This window comes from Coffea arabica, chromosome 10e, assembly GCF_036785885.1.
Source record: "Coffea arabica cultivar ET-39 chromosome 10e, Coffea Arabica ET-39 HiFi, whole genome shotgun sequence".
Classification (NCBI taxonomy): domain Eukaryota; kingdom Viridiplantae; phylum Streptophyta; class Magnoliopsida; order Gentianales; family Rubiaceae; genus Coffea; species Coffea arabica.
In genome coordinates, this window is record NC_092328.1 from 11,707,861 (window position 1) to 11,725,036 (window position 17,176).

The 17,176-nt window shown below is 36.6% G+C and overlaps 1 protein-coding gene across 1 annotated transcript; it reads left to right on the forward strand.

The window, feature by feature from the left end:
• Positions 1-11,461: 11,461 nt before the first annotated feature.
• LOC113712121 (wall-associated receptor kinase 2) lies at positions 11,462-15,820 on the forward strand. Its single transcript, XM_027235411.2, has 3 exons — positions 11,462-12,493; positions 13,048-13,236; positions 14,458-15,820. The coding sequence occupies exons 1-3, from the start codon at positions 11,518-11,520 to the stop codon at positions 15,663-15,665; spliced, it is 2,373 nt and encodes a 790-aa protein (XP_027091212.2). The 5' UTR covers positions 11,462-11,517; the 3' UTR covers positions 15,666-15,820.
• The last annotated feature ends 1,356 nt before the right edge of the window (positions 15,821-17,176 follow it).

Here is a 17,176-nt window from a genome sequence, read left to right on the forward strand (position 1 = left end):
CCCAGACGGATCCGAGCTCGGATCCAAAAATTTTCATAAATATCCGAGGGCTCGTCTGTGCTTCTGGCGGTGCGGATCCAAACCATGTCGGATACGAGGGCTTTCAGTAACGAACCGAGCTCGGATCGGTTCGCGGCTATAACTGAACCGAAGTCTCGTTTCTGCACTTTTCAAAATTTTCTTCCCTCTTTTCACCAAACCCTAACCCTCTCTCTCTAATCTTCCATTTCATCCGTTCATTCCCTAATCTTTCACCTCAAAATCATTTTCCAACATCTTGTGATCATAAACCCTCAAAAATTTCATTTGAAAAACATCAATTTGGGGGATTTCAAGTGTTAAAACCGAAAGGAGAGCCGAACTGAAATCTTCAAATTTGGACCGAATTTGGACTGTTTTCTTCCTCATTTTTGCAACAATATCCTCTTCTATCATCACTCTACACATTTGAGGTAACAATTTGCAACTTCCTTTGAGATTTTATATTTCCTATTTTTGCATTTTTCTAGTTTTTGGGTATATTGTGATAAATGCATATTTGTTGGAATTTCTTGTTATAAATGTGCTACATTGTACTAGAATATGTTGTTACTACTATTTTTATGCTTAGTATGGAAAAAGTTGTGGAATTGGTGATATTTTTTGTATATTTTTTTAATTTATTAGGCTTGACCAATTTGGTTCTTTAGGCTTGTGAATGTTGGTTTCCATTGAATATATAAACTTGTTTTGAGAAGTATAAGTCACTGTTATACCAATTAAAAATGATATGCGATTAATAGAACCAATTCCATTGGGTAAAAGAGTGTGTTTATGATTAAGTTTAGCACATTCAATTTTCTTTTTTTTTTCTTGAAATCTCTTATCTCTTTGAGTTCAATTGTAATTGTTTTGGTAAATTTGGAGCTCATTCGTATGCACATTATTAAGAATGGGTATAGCCAATTGTGGTGTGATTCGTGGATAAAGTTATGAATATATCGGCATGTTCATTCTTGAAATAATGGTTGAGGTTCAAATGATCGAACTCTTTGATGAGATTCTACCTGAAAATATGCATTTGAGTTTGAAATGAGTTAAGTAGGATCTTTGGTTGTTTTTTTGGTACATGTTGGCAGGGAGTTTAGCCCTTTTATAAGGGAAAACTCTGCTGAAATTTTCTTAAATTCTATGTGAGCAAGTTTATATTGTTCTAATGAACGTTAATCTTGTTTTTATATAGGAACTATGGCTCGCACAAAGAGGGCTCGTATTCGTACTCCTACACTGTGACAGCCCCACCTTCCCCTAAGGCGAACCAGAGGGTTCGGCGGACCGCCTGCCCAACTCTCGCCAAGACTCAGTCATACCTCCATCAAAACTGGAATAAAACTGCAATAATCCAACGAACGGGAAGGGTCGCCGCCAAACAGGATCCAACCACATACAAGTAAACTTTGTTTGCCATGAAAGGGGTACATTCCCAAATACATATGTTACATAAACATGAGGAAACACTTTATAATATACATATTAGTATGTTTACAGATCCAAAAGGAACATTGTACTAAGGTACAATTTAGGGTTTCCAAATTTTTGAGGAGCTATACCAAAAGAGCAAAAGAATTTCTAACTAGCTCAACTCATTCCTCAAAACATTAAAGTTCCAAAAGATAGTTCCCTGTAAGGAAAATAAGGATAACGGAACGGGGTGAGCTCAAAACTCAATGAGTTACCAACAGTATAAACAGTAGCATCAGTAGAATTTAGGAGAAAGCACTTTGGGGCACATATTCACATCAAATACGAGAAATGAATAAACATCACAATGTAAAGGATACAGGTGGCTCTCACGAGCCAAATCCCTGTTGCTATACATGATCCAGCCTCGTTGACCCTCCGTCAACGTTCAAATAAAGGAAACTAGTCCAGTAGAACACCAGTTTAACGCCAAAATCCCGTACACCAAACATACCTCTTATCGGGCCTGAACGCCAAACAGGAACAGGAATGGTAATACTCGAGTATACCGGAATCAAGAATCTCAATACCCAAAGATTTCCCCAGGAACAGGCACCCATGGTTTGTCAATTATCTCGACCAAACCCTCGCTGGCTCGATTTAATTAACTCCCCATGAGGTTGAGCTCAAGTTTAACAGGGATCAAGTTTAACAGTACGATTATTGGACACACTTCCAAACGATCGCATAACAAGTACAAGTAACAAGTTCAAGTACATGACAAGTACAAGTAATAGATTCCAGTTCGTTCAGTACAGGCAAGAGAACGAGTGTGATAAAGTATACCCTCGTCTCATACAAGATAAACAGTCAGGAAAGTTATTCAAATAGCAAGTTGCAAGTACAGAAAAGCCAGTTTAGCAATAACTCAGGGGAGTGGTGCACTCACAGTTTAAATAGGGATAACTTCAAAAGTTTCCTTCCCAAGTGCGGCTTTAATCGTCGGCACCTCCTAGAACAATCAAGGCAAACACTTAAGACTCGACTCCAAGACCTAGTATGGAATTCGCAAGTGAGACTCGGTTACGAGCCATATGCTTAGTTAAAAGAACCATTAATGCAAATCAAAGAAATGACCTCGGAGCGGAAAGGTAACAATTAATCTTAAAGGCATGAAAACCTCAAAACTCTACCTACAATGATTGGCCAACTCCAACTTTGAAGTAGAAAATGAAAGTAAGGTCAATACTTAGAAAAACAGGATTTTCCAGTTCCGCGCAACCTTATATGAAAAATCATATCTCAAGTTTTGTAAGTTGAAAATTAATAAAAGTTATACCGTTGGAAAATACATTCAAAGGGCTATAACTTTCCAGAAAACACCATTGTAAGATTCATAACGCAAGTCAGTCGAATTCAAGTCGTAAATTGCTGCTTTATCCAGTGGAGGACAGAACAGGTGCAATATTTCAGTCAACTTTGAAAAATCACCATAAATTGGCCAGAGAGAAACAGGGTCTGAAATTTACATGGTTTATAGCCCTATGAATCTAGTTTAAAATGCAACAAACGGAACTCAATTCCAACATTTCTACATCAAGATATAGCAAAACTCCCGAGACTGCACCGAAGCTCCTGCAAACATTTGGACAGCATTTCCCCTTGTCTTTCTTTACTTTTCCAACCAAGCCTCAACACCCAATCACAAACTATCAAACACCTTTAATTAGAGCCACAATACCCTTCAAAACAACCAAATGGTAGCTCAACAAAGGAACCCTAGAAAAGCCCCAATTATAAACCTTAAAACCAAAAGGCAGTTTTGATGTCATTTAGCGGAATGGTCACAACTGGAGCTATACTTATCGGATTGGGGTACAATTTACACAGTTTCGAAGCTAAGAGAAAGGTCTACAATGTTGAAGAAGGCCACTTAATCCATTTTGCAATGTATCTAGGTCAAATTACCAAAACAACCCCAGATTTTCTAATTCGAAGTTTACTATGGCAGTCCGGATTCATTCAGTCATATCTCAGCATATACAACTCCAATTCAAGTGATTCCAAAGCCATTTGAAAGCTAAGATACAAGGCTATAAGTCTTAAGAAGACATCCTCAACCAAATCAGTAGTATTCCTGGTCAAACTAACCAATTACAGAAGCGGATTAGCAGGTTCGGACATAAACAAGGCAGCAGGGGTATTTTGGTCTTTTCACAGGCTACGTTACTCCGATTGCGCTGAAATTTTGCAGGAAACTATAAAACATTATTTTCTACAATTTTCATGTTTTAACCCAAGGCTAATTCGGTCTCTAAGTATAAGGAACAGTGCCAGGCAGAATGAGGGGAAATGAAACCCTAGTTTCTGAAATTCCGTTCAATGCGGAAATTTTTCGCAATTGGCTACCATTTACACACCAAGGCTTCATTCTAAGCCATTCCCAACCATCATACATGGCCACACAATATGAATCATAATAAAACAGAAAAATCATGTATAAACATAAAACTTCACCAATTCCAACCAAAAGTCACTAAATAATCACTAAAATCATCACTTAAGCTCACATTAATCACTAATTAAGCATTATTGAAAAGAGAAAAGGAGCTCCTCCATCACTCACCTTACCAAGTCAAGGAAGAAGCAACTTAACACCTTAAACTTCCAAACCACTTCACAACCAAGCTTAACTCCACTAAACTAAGAGGTTTTATGGAGTAATTTGAAGATTAATCGGTTCAATTGAGAGATCGGGCAAGATTGAAGACAAGATTGTGGAGATTTTTCTTTTCTTTTTTTGCTTAGAGAGGCCCGGCCAAAGAGAGGGAGAAAATGGTAAATTTTTGGTGAATTTTGATATTAATTTGGTAAAGGCATGAATAGTGGTCAAAATGGCAAGATTGAATCATATGGTGACACTTGTCACCCCATTAAATGCATGAATATCCTTTTGTTCCCTCTCACTCTAATCCATATGGTATCCTCTAATTATCTCCTAACACCGGATAAATTAAACCCTGTAAACAAAACTTAACCCAGTTGGCCGAATTTTTCTGAACTTTTCGCACTAACGGGTCCCACGTCCGGTATACGTTCTTAATTTCTCAAAAACTAACCGATACTAGAAAAATCATCTAAAACTATATTTACTCATAAAAATTATCTAGAAAATTTTTTGGAAAATTTTCTAATAAAGAAATTATAGAAAACGTGCGATTAAATAAAATAAAATCCTAGAAAATACAAAAATTTACGGGCTCTCACATACACCATCTTCAAGCGAGGAACGAACTCCCTCACATGAAGAGTCGCCTAAGGAAGAATCTCCTTCGCCTGAGCCACCACCTCGGTCTTGCCGGAAGACCGCATCCACTAGCCGCGACGAGACGCTTCCAGATTATGACACCACTAGATTCACGTCACTCGAGAATCAACAGTGGTACGAAGCAGGCTTAGATAAGGAAATTATCATTGAAAAGCACCTGGCACCGGAGGTGGATGCGCACTACCACATCTCTATGGCATTCAAGAGACTCGGATGGGAGAACATCTTTCAATTGCCCAAGCACTGCTACCCCAACCTGGTTCGGGAGTTCTACGCCAATGTAGAAAACAAACAGAGTCACAGTGGCAACCTCATCGTCTCCTGAGTTCGAGGAAAGAGAGTGGCTCTTAACCGGGATACAGTCGCCAAAATCGCCAAACTCAAAGATGAAGGAGTGGATGTTAAATTGACTAATAAATTCAAGGCACGCGACCCTTGGCAGGTGGGAGAAGCGGTAGCACGTCTAAAGGGTCAATATAGGGAGCGAGGAAGTTCAAAGAAGCTCACCGTATATGCCGACTCCTTCGAGCATAGGTACCACTTGATCTTCTATCTCTTCGCCTTCAATGTGGTACCCAAGAGGAGCAGAAAACGGGAGCTCCGCAATAGTGACCTCTACTTCTTGGATAAGATGATGCATGGTATGGGTGGGCAGTTGACTAGTATTCATTTGCCCAGCATCATCATCAGTTACATGCGGACCACAGCTCGCATGAGGGCTGGCGAGACTTGCTTTGGATTCCCTCGACTGCTATCCCTCATTTTTGAGAAGCTCAAGGTTCCTCTTGGAACCGAGCGAGCCATTGTCACTAGGTCCGCTGATGAGGTCAGTGCCTCAATACTCAAATCCTTAAGTATCTCTACAGATTTTGGAGCTGCTCTGGTTCGAGACACTGGAGAAGTTTTGACTTCTGCTCAGCCCCCACCTCACACTAAGCAGGAATCAGAAGCTCAAGGGACAGGGGCACAGCAGACTCTTCCTCCACCAGTTTCACGACCACCACCTCCGCCGCGATCCAAGTGGCAAGAGCTCCTCAATGCCATCTGCTGTATGGAGACACGAGTTGTCGAGCGCATTGACCAGACCGAGAGGATGATGACAGAGCGACTCGACAGACATGATCGCCGTCTTCGTGCGATCGAGGATCATTTCCATATCCGTCGGTCACCTACTCCGCCGCCTCAGCAGGAGGAAGGCATATTGGTACATCACAGGGTCCTCATGGAAATGAGGAGGCAGTAGACCCTCGTTCTGAGCAGCCATGAAGATCTTTAGCTGATTACATCTTTTGTTGCTATATTTTTCTTTTATTGTGTTCGGTTTAAACTTTGTAGTTTTCATATTGGATTCTCTTGTGCTACTCATGATTTTTTGTACTCTTTTGTTTCATTGTGAACAGAATTTGGATGATCGTGAGGATTAATGGCTTCAAATTGAATCACCACTTATTTTGAGGAAAGTTTCAGTTTCTATTACCTTCTTCACAATGAGGACATTGTTAAATTTAAGTGTGGGGGAGCGATTACTTTATCTTATGGGGATTGTGTCTTGAAATGCATGATTTGAGTTGTCTATGGCTTAAAAATGTTGAAATTTTATTTGGAAATGTTGTATTGTGGTTAATTTTCTTGAAATTGAGGTTGTTGACAGGGAGTTTTGTCCATTTTTATGGAAAAACTCTGTAAAAATTTTTAAAAATATTTTCCAATATTTCAAGTTAATTCAATTCTGTGAAATTGTGAGTGGATTAAATGAGTGGATTAATGCATTAATTTTGTGAAATTGTTAAGGATATCGATATATGAAATTCATGCACGAGCTGAAAGAAGTGTAAGGATTGTCCAGAGGATAAAGTACACAAGAAATTAGGAGCAAAAATGAAGGAAAAAGAAAAGAAGCGAAAAAACTGGAAATTTAATGGCACGGATCCGAGCTCGGATTCGTGAGAGCAAAGAGAGATCCGATCCCTCGTTTGTACTTCTGGAGGAGTGTATCTGAGGTCAGAAGATCCGACCCCGGATCCATCATGGGAAGTCCCCGAATCCTAAAGATCCGAGCTCGGATATTTAGGATCAACCCTCGGATCTGAGACTTGGATCTGTCTCTCTCTTCAACAAGTGGCACAGCCGTTTTCCTTTACCTTTCTCACAATTTTTTCAGCTATTTTGAGGGACAAAAATCGGTGGCACATGCTTCTGCAACAAAAAAGAAGACCAAATGAATTGTAGACAAAAGAAAACATCATATCTTTGGTTCAGCTACTGACTACATTAGAGATAGCACTCAGGGTTTGAGGCTTTTAGGATTCAGGGTTTTAGGGTTTTAGAGATCAAGATTTAGTGTTTTAGAAGAATAACACTTTCGGGTTTAGGGTTGTAGGATTTTAGTTTGACAATAGTGTGCCTTGATTAGGACTTTAGATTTTTAATTAAAATAGTAATCCTATCGTGCCGCAAAAATATTTTTTAATGGATTTTAATAACCCAACAACCTTGATTTAATGTTTTAGGGTTTACAAGGATTTGGTTTCTAAGATTTACGATTTAGTGTTTTACGGCTTTAGCACTTAGGGTTTTAGGATTTTTGCATGACAATAAATTTGCCTTGATTATCGCTTTATTTTTTTAATCAAAATAGTAATCCTGCCAATAATTGTAAAAGGTAAAACACGCAAGATTTAATCGCTAGATATTTGATTTAATTTTTTTTCTTTTCCTTTTCAACTACCAAACAAATAACATGCACTTCATAAAAATAACTTATATAATTTTTTTAAATAACACTGCGTTATGAAATTTCTAAAATTACAGTTGAAATTGTAACAGATATTAATGACTATTAACTATTAGATTCTTCTAACTAATATTCATCGGTGTCAACAAATAAATACGATTCATTAATAACAAAGGAAAATTAGAATTTGATAAAAAAAATTTATTTGATAAAAAGGAAAAAAAGTTAGTATTTTATTCATAAAATATAGTCAACACCTTACATGTTAACAATTTCATTCTATTTTTACATTGATATATGAAATAGAAAGAACTATGCATGTGTACTTTTTCCACCATTTAAATGTATTATAATAAAATAACGTATTTCCAATTGTACAATTACCAATTTTTTTTAATATAAAAGAAATATGATTTTTTTTAGAGCACATATTTGATGACTTTAGGCACGTGCAAGTTTTAAAATAAAAAAAATTTATTCCTCTGCTAATTACAGATTTTTAAATAACATTTCTCCGAAATATAAGATTTTAGTAGAGTTTTTAAAATAAGATTTTACTACCGACAGCATTTTAGTAAAGGCAAATTCTACAAAACAAACAACATTTACAGTTAATTTTACATTTTGGTGGGAGCTCGTAAATTTCATTTAAAATTTTTTTTCTAGCAAGTTTGAATTTAATTTTCTGAAAGTCATACTTATAAATGCGAAATCTAACAAAAAAATTAAATACAATTTTTGGAGGTCAAATTTATCAAATGCGAGCTATTTGAAAAATTTTATTTAGGAGCTCGCATTTAGCTCTTACTATTTTCTGGAAGAAATTCTCTAGCTCCCAAAAAAAAAGTAAAAAAATTTAAATTATACTTAGCGGGAGCTCTATTGAACTCGCATTCCGCGAATGCGAGCTCAATAAGTAGATCTCGCATTCCGCGAATACGAGCTCAATAAGTAGAGCTCGCATTCCGCGAATACGAGCTCTATTGCCCTCCGAAAATTTTTTTTTTTAAGGAATGCGAATGCCAATGCGAGATCTTTAAACATTTTGTTTTAATACAAAAAAATCTCTGCCTCCGAAAAAAAAAATAAGCACAAAAATTTTACACAAAAATTTTATTGGGCTCTGCTGAGCTCGCATTTCGCGAATGCGAGCCCCGAATGCGAAGACCCCCCTACGGAATATCTCACCAAAATCGCCCCTTTTGTAGAATTTTTTTAAAATTCATCACAAAATTGGAAATTTCTCTTCATTTATTATTATGAGTTCCTCCTAGAAATGTCAAATGGCATGGAGTTTAATTTTCAGCAGTTTTATCGCAGCTAATTTTGATTGTGTGCGCGTAGATTATTTGATCCAAGGCCTCTCAAGTTGAATTGTAGTTCAGTTCTGCTGGGTTATGTAAGTCTTACAATATTTAGTGTAAAATGGTATAAATTTGGTCTAAGCATAAATTTTGTCACTCGTACGACTGAGTTGGCGTAAAAATCACGATTAAATCAAAACCATATGAGTTTACACTAGAAGTTATAAGAATTAATCAACTGAACCTAACTACATAGAACTCAACTTGAGGGCACCACTTCAGTAGATAATGATAATTTTTTTTACATGACTGATTAAACAAATAAAAAGTGCTACCATTGAGATAAGGAGAATAAAAGGCACCACCAACCTGTTGGATGCTGCACCTTCTCACTATTAGCCTAAACCTCCATTCCCACTGTACTGATATGACAGCTTTCTCCTTGGAGTTTATTTATTGAAAGCTCTTAAAAATATCCAGAAAGCTCTTAACTAAATTAAAACTGATTTATGTTGAATGAGTAGTCGAAATTGAGAACAAAAAAAAAAAAACCCAATTGCAAGAGATGGTGCCCAACCCAGTGAACGACGTCTGGAGGGAAAAGATGAGGAAATTGCGAACTTTTGAAGTAGAAGAAAAATAAGGGGGTAGATCCTGGGGCTAGTTACGGGAGGCAGGGGACAAAAATTAGAACTACTGGCACGAGGAAGATGGGCAGCGGGATGTAGGGAAGGTGGCGATTTGTGGCAATGAATTGAGACGTTTCATAATATCATATTCTCAGGAGCACCGTAGCTAAACTTGTGCTAGGGGGTATGCTGCGTCCATCCAAAATACTAGCCCAGAGTAATCAAGCAGAAAGTCTTGAACTGTGAAAATATTTTTCTATTACGGGTTTCCTCTTGCCCTGGGCCTTTATTAATTTAGTCCGCGTCGTGTAAAACACTGGGAAGTGGTCACCATATCAATTTGACTATCTATATAGTGATGCCAATGGATGCAGAGTAGTACGAGGGTAACCAAAAAGATGCATTTTCGTGTCCAAACTTTGTTGCAAAGACTTAAAAGACTTTTAACCAGCTGCGAGATTGTACAGTACTAAGAGACGATTCAATTCCATATTACAAGGCCAAAGATTCCACTGGAAGACAAAGTCGTGGTCATATCTTTGTGGTCATTCGAACTTTCTGCTACTCCTGGAAACCATCGCATCTTGGAAAAACTGGAGGATTATGTGTGGCCCATAAGACTCAGCAATTTCATCCGAACTTTATGTATTATTTCTTGTTGCCATCGAATTGTGTTTGATGAATTGATTATAATTGCAACTACAAGAATTTTTTCCAGGAAGGAGGAAACCGTTCCTAAATTCCAACCCCTTCAAAGGCTTTCCGCGTTTAATTTTTCTTTTACCTAATAATTTTTTTTGGTTGTTTCATAGTTATTTTTTTCTTGTTGTAGTCTAATTACTCATGAATTTGCTTTCCTTTCCCTTTTTTATTGATAAATAATAAGAATTTTTTCAGTGAGATTCTTAATGAAATTTAGATAAGAGTTTTGTACAAATTATAATTCCTTGCTGTCAATTATTGGTTTTTAGGTTTTTTAACATATCATATTGTCATCCAAAAGAAGAAAAAAAAGCATTCCATGCACTAGAACGGCCTATATGATACTAGTTATTACTAGATTCCGCATGCGGTTTGTCTAATGTACGCTGAACCTTGTTACTATGTAGGTGGCAAGTGTTATTTTTTGCAAAATAAAATGTTAAATAGAGAAAACATCTCTAAGAAATACATTAATGAAACTAGTAACGCAACATGTAATTTGTCCGTGAACATGATGTTTATATATATATATATATATATATATATATATATATATATATATATATATATATATATATATATATATATATATAGACACACACACCTTTGAAAAACTCAATTGTTGGAATAAATATAATTGATGGAACTGTGAGATTCCTAGTTTTACTCTTAAACCCTCCCCTTTCCTCTTCCCTCTTGTAAGGTTTAAAGTCTCTCCTTGAACTAAAAAATAAATATAATTGCACCAAAAATTTAATATTCAATATTTAAATTTTTTATATTCCTTTTCTATACTTGGTCTACTGTCGTCAAAACAAATTAAGCACAAGCAGCAAGGCCTCTTTTGTCCCAAGAACACTATATTTTGTATCAATATCAATGTTTTTGTCTTTCCGTTAGATTTGGGTGACATACTTGAAAATTCACTTTTATGTCATTTAATTCACTTTTCAATTGATTTGTTGTTCTCCTTTATATCATTTTAATGAGTTTATTTAATTTTTTTCATTGTTGTTAATGATAGATTGTAAATGATCCATAATGCTATTTCACTTTTAACTCTGTTTCAATGAAATTCCATTAATTGAATTTTGAACGTTCCAAATAGCTTAGCTTTGAGGAGAAAATTTTTGACGTAGCGTCGCATATTTGTATTTTTCATACATCACATGTTCATATTTGTGGATCCCATATCACACGATATCAGAATTATTAAAGTGAACTTTTAGTTGGCGTTGCTGCCTGGGACGAGTCCCATCAGTACACTCTCCGGGCAGGTTCAGATACAACTTCCCGGTCTTTACTCCACAATGCATTAACTTCTGAAGACTTGTGTGGCCTCCAAAGCTACAGTGGATTGATATTTCTATAAATTAAAACATGGCCTCCTCCAAGAACACCACATACAAGTTAAAACCTCATTATCCCAAAACTAAGCAGCCATCCCAGTCCAAAGCTTCCCCAGATATGAAATTTGCTCAAGTTATACTTTTCATATTGATGGTGTCCTTAAAGCCAGCTATCACCCCGGCAGCAGCATACCCTTATTTACGCATAGCGAAGGATGGCTGCAGTGATACCTGCGGAAATATAAAGATCCCGTACCCATTTGGCATGACAAAAGATTGTTATCTGAAGTCCAACTTTTCAGTCACTTGTAACCATTCTTATAATCCTCCCAAATTATTTCTACAAGACTCAAACGTTAACGTCACAAAAATATCCCTTGAAGGTCAATTGAACATTCTGAAGTTTGTAGCTCGCAAATGTCCTGATCAACCGGAATCTGATCATGAACCCTCTTTCCGATTTCCCGAATTCACAATCAATAGTACCGTTAACAAATTCACAGCAGTTGGCTGCGACACCTATGGTTTTCTCCAAAGCTTCCACTCTGTCAAGGGGACTGCTGTAGATCAAACTATTGGGTGCATCACCATGTGTTTCAACCCGTCTGCCGTGGTTAATGGTTCCTCGTCCGGCGGTGGATGCTGCCAGACATCAATCCCGCAAGGAATGACAAATTTCGAGTTGAAAGCGGAAAGTTATTACAGTCATAGATATGTTAAAGAGTTCAGTCCTTGTAGCTTTGCCTTTGTTGTTGAAGAAGGTAAGTTCAACTTTACTTTCGACAACCTTACCAATTTACGGGGGGTAGACAAACTTCCTATGGTACTTGACTGGGGGATTGGAGATGAAAATCAGACGTGTGAAACAGAAAGAAAGGACTCGACTACTTATGCTTGTCAGCAAAATACCTATTGTGTAAATGGAAAAGGTAATTACAGGGGATATCGTTGTTTCTGCAACGAGGGTTATGAAGGTAATCCTTACTTGCCAAATACTGGTTGCCAAGGTACGTGTTTCATTGCTACCCCCTTTTTTTTTGGGGCATATCATGATTGCTACTTCACTTTGGACAATCAAGTTTTGACGCATCATTGTCCATTTTACTTTGAGCTAGTTAACCTTTACATCGTGCCCCCCCCCCCAAAAAAAACCAAAAAAACACACACACACCTACCTTTTCCCGGGAAAATTACATCAATATTTGCATACATTAAAAAAGATTTTGATTTTTTTCCTTTTTATAAAATTAAGATAACCCTTTTACTTTTTGACTTTGTGCCATGGAAAAAAGAATTTGGTTAGGGTTATTTGGAAAAAAAATTTATTGTTTACAAAACAAATTTTCTAATCAACTTTTTATATCATATACATCACATTAAAAAAATATTATACTAAATAATACTAAAAATTTTTTCCAATGAACTTTCAATCCAAACAAACATGGTCCGATTTACTTTTGAAAAATGATTTTTACTTTTTAAAGAAAATATTAAAAGAAGAAGGAAAACAAATCGGTGATAGATCCAACATGATTTTTTTTTGGGGGGCAACGTTATGCAGATATTGATGAATGTCAAAAAGAAGAGACCAATAATTGCAAATTCAAAAAACTTTGCAAAAACGTCGAAGGAGGCTACAATTGCTCTTGCCCGATGGGGTACCTTCAGAAAGATGATGGAAAAGGGAGTGAAGGTTGCATCCCTAAACCTAAGAAAAGTTATCAAGCACTTGTGGCTGGTATTCTTGAAGGTAATAGTTTGTCTTTTGTGTTACCAAAGTTCCCAAGTATTATACAGATAGGCACAAAGACCAAGCTTGGCCAAAACGCAAATTACCGTTCTCAGATCAGCTTAATTTGCATTTTGTTTATAAACACACATACACATACGATCAACACAAGCCCCACTATTCTAATTTTTTCCATTTCTTAAGGAATTATTGTTCAGAAAGCCAAGATTAATGGTTGAAATTCCAAGTAGGGATATTAACTAAGCTTGGCGATTTTATGCTCATATGATGAAAACACACACAGATTCACATGGGGTAGTCCAAGCTTTTATCCTCCTTCATTGAAGTGACATAAACATTAGTATTACTTGTGATGTAAAGTGATGTATGTAAAATATAAATATGATTGAAAATATAAAAAATGTCAAGAAACGTATTTATGATCTGTGTAAAATAATTTTTACAAAAAAATTGTATTTAGACAAGCCTATTGCTTATATATTGCTTCAATTTTTATCCTAAATAATAAATCAATATGTTGTGGTGACATGGAAAATGGGTAGTACATATGATCACAACCCACACATAGGTATCTTCATGTTTTTGGACAATTACATGAGGTAAGGATTATTGGGAGCAACCTGAAAAGGGCTAGAACCTAGAGTAGACCGAGTCAAAACTACCAAACTGAGTCAATGTCCAAAGCTCGACCACCTCTTAACCAGGGTTACTTTTGGCCTCGAATTCAGCCAACGCAAAGTCAACATATACCATGTCCATGATCCATCACATATGCAAACTAAAGAGAGTTAAGAGTATGTAGCACAAGACCAATTCGATGATTAGACACATTAATCAAGTGATGTTATCTTTTTAATTCGAATTCAAGTCTTTTCTTTTTTTTTTGCTCCCTTATTGTACGGTTTGAAGTCTCCATTAAAGTGAACAAGAAAAAAAAAAATCTAGAGTAGACATTTTTTCACATTGCCTCAGTTAAAAGTATCACATATAGAGAAGCGTTCTATTATTGCCGAAGCAATAAACCAGGGACAAACTCTAGCTTAAATCTTGTTGAGAAAAATAATCAACAATTTCACTGATATGAACTTGATAATAATCAGTTGTATTATACTTCGAAGTTGAATATTGCTTTACCCCTGCGCAGTTTAACATGTTCCTTCTCGTTCCTTCCTTTTCTGGGATTTTTCTTCCTATAAATATTGTTAAACAACACTGTCTTAGGTGTTGCTGTGGGCACTATGGTTCTGCTAATGGTCTGTTCTTGGTGCTTGTACGTGTCCAAGAAAAGAAAGATGATGTGGCTGAAGGAAAAATTCTTTCGAGAAAATGGAGGGCTACTCCTACAAAAGCGACTCAATGGACAAGAAGAATCCTCAAATGCCCCAAGAATTTTCAGTGGCAGAGATCTTGAGAAGGCAACAAACAACTTCCATGACGGTAACATTATTGGTCAAGGAGGTTTTGGGATAGTCTACAAAGGTCGTCTAATAGACAACAAAGAAGTTGCTATCAAGAAGTCAAAAACAGTTGATCCCAACCAAATTGAGCAATTCATCAATGAGGTTGTGATTCTGTCACAAATTAACCACAAAAATGTGGTTAAGCTCTTTGGTTGTTGTCTCGAGACAGAGGTACCTTTACTCGTTTATGAATTTATCAACAATGACACTCTTTTTAACCATTTACACAACAAGAAGCGGGCATGTGGAATTAGTTGGGACATCCGACTGAAAATAGGTGCAGAAACTGCAGAAGCCCTCTCATATTTGCACTCCGCTGCTTCACCTCCCATCATCCATAGGGACATAAAGACCACGAACATACTTCTGGACGAGGAATTTACAGCAAAAGTATCCGATTTCGGTGCTTCAAGATTGGGCCTTCTTGATCAAGATCAACTATCTACAGTGGTGCAAGGAACTCGAGGATATCTGGACCCTGAATTCTTCCAAACATTTCAGTTGACAGAGAAAAGTGATGTTTATAGCTTTGGAGTCGTTCTTGTGGAGCTACTAACAGGGAAAAAGCCCGTATGCTTCAATAGATCAGAGGGTGAGATAAGTTTAAGCAATCATTTCCTTTCTTCCATGAAAGAAAACCGACTGTTTCAAATTCTTGAAGATTCTGTCGCGTCTGATGAGAATATTGACCAATTGAGACAAGTTGCTGTGCTTGCCGAACGATGCCTAAATGTAAAAGGCGCCGACAGGCCTTCCATGAAAGAAGTAGCAATGGAACTGGTAGGGTTGCGAATCACATTAAAGCATACTTGGACTCAAGGTTCTCAAGCTTTAAACCAAGAAGAGATTGAGCCCCTGATTGATCATCAAGAACAATCCAATCCCTCCGGTGGCGGTGATATTATCTTGACAACTACATATTATAGCCTCCAAAATCACGAAATACAGCCAATTGCCCATGGGAGATGATCATTTGATTCTGCGGTCATGGGAAGGACTGGATTGCATTTTTACCGTCATCCTTACTTGTGTTTTTGATATTACTAGTGATTATGTTGTCACGATATGTTAACATCTTTTTAACGCTAAAGTTCGCAATTATATTTTGGGCAAATTTCACTTTACCCCCATTTGGTTTAGCGTTTTTTACATAACCCCCTATGGTTTCAAAAGGTATATATAACCCCCTCATGGTTTGGATTAAAGTATCAAAGTGATGGAAATGATCATTGGTAACGGAGTCACCTAAAATGTCAAAAATACCCTTACGTAAAGTTGAAAATTATTTATTAGCCAAGGGGGTTATATGGTAAAGTATTAAACCATAAGGGGGTTAGTGTGTCATGTATTTATAAGGGTAATTTCGATATTTTTAGAAGTTCCGTTATGAATGATTATTTCCGTCAGTTTGACACTTTAATCCAAACTATGAAGGGGTTATGTATAGCTTTTGAAACCATAGGGGGTTATGTAAAAAACGCTAAATCACAGGGGGTAAAATATAATTTGCCCTTATATTTTGATTGTCAACCCCACAACAACATAATAGTATGTTTTTAATTTTCTTTAACCAAGTTCTTTGAAAAAGGTATTGTGTACGATTAATCACCAAACTTTTCTGAAATCTTATCTTACTCCATTGAGCTATTTTGATGGATCCAAATTGATAATCACACATAAACCCACAGGAACAATCTCAAGAATTTGATATATGAGGTAAAGGAAAGAAATTTTTTTCTATTACTCAAAGAAGGCTGCGGCTACAGAAGAACGAAAAACACAGAGGCTATGCACAAAGACCAAAAACAAAAGGCAACTGCTACTTTGTACAATAGCTAGACACAAGACTTCTAATTCTACTATGACTAACATTATAGGATTTGATCCCATGTAGCCAACTTTAGACTTGCCAAGAAAACTAGCTAATAAACAAGTGACATGCGGTCAATAAATAAAACTAACCAATCAATCACAGTTTGGTTTATATTTCTACATTGACTCCCTTAAACCAAACTCCTCTAATTTGGACATGCCCAACAACTTCTTCAACTTGATAAAAATCTCCGTCTTCAATGTTTTGGTGAAAATGTCAGCCATTTGTTCTTCAGTTCTGCAATAATCAATTGCAATCTCTCTCTCTCAAACTAATTCACGTATGAAGTGATATTTGATGTCAATATGTTTGTTACGCCCATGAAGTATTGGACTCTTGAACAACTCAATTGTTGACTTACTATGATAATAAATTTTCGTAGGATCAACCAGCTTGTGCTGTAGAATACCAAGTACGTGACGTAACCACAAAACTTGAATAACACTGTTAGCTACTGCAATATACTCCGCTTTCACTGTAGACAATGCAATCACCTGTTGTTTTTTTGAACTCCAAAAAAACACTCCAGAACCAATAAAAAATACATAACCTAAAGTACTCTTCCTCTCCACTGCATCACCTCCCCAATCACTATCTGTGTAGCCAA

What these genes read in the sequence shown, in the direction of transcription:
- LOC113712121 (XM_027235411.2), top strand. Translation starts at nt 11,518, where the DNA reads ATGGCCTCCTCCAAGAACACCACATACAAGTTAAAACCTCATTATCCC. An exon ending in GCCAAATACTGGTTGCCAAG is followed by an intron (nt 12,494 to 13,047) that starts GTACGTGTTTCA and finishes AACGTTATGCAG; the next exon opens with ATATTGATGAATGTCAAAAA. An exon ending in TGTGGCTGGTATTCTTGAAG is followed by an intron (nt 13,237 to 14,457) that starts GTAATAGTTTGT and finishes ACACTGTCTTAG; the next exon opens with GTGTTGCTGTGGGCACTATG.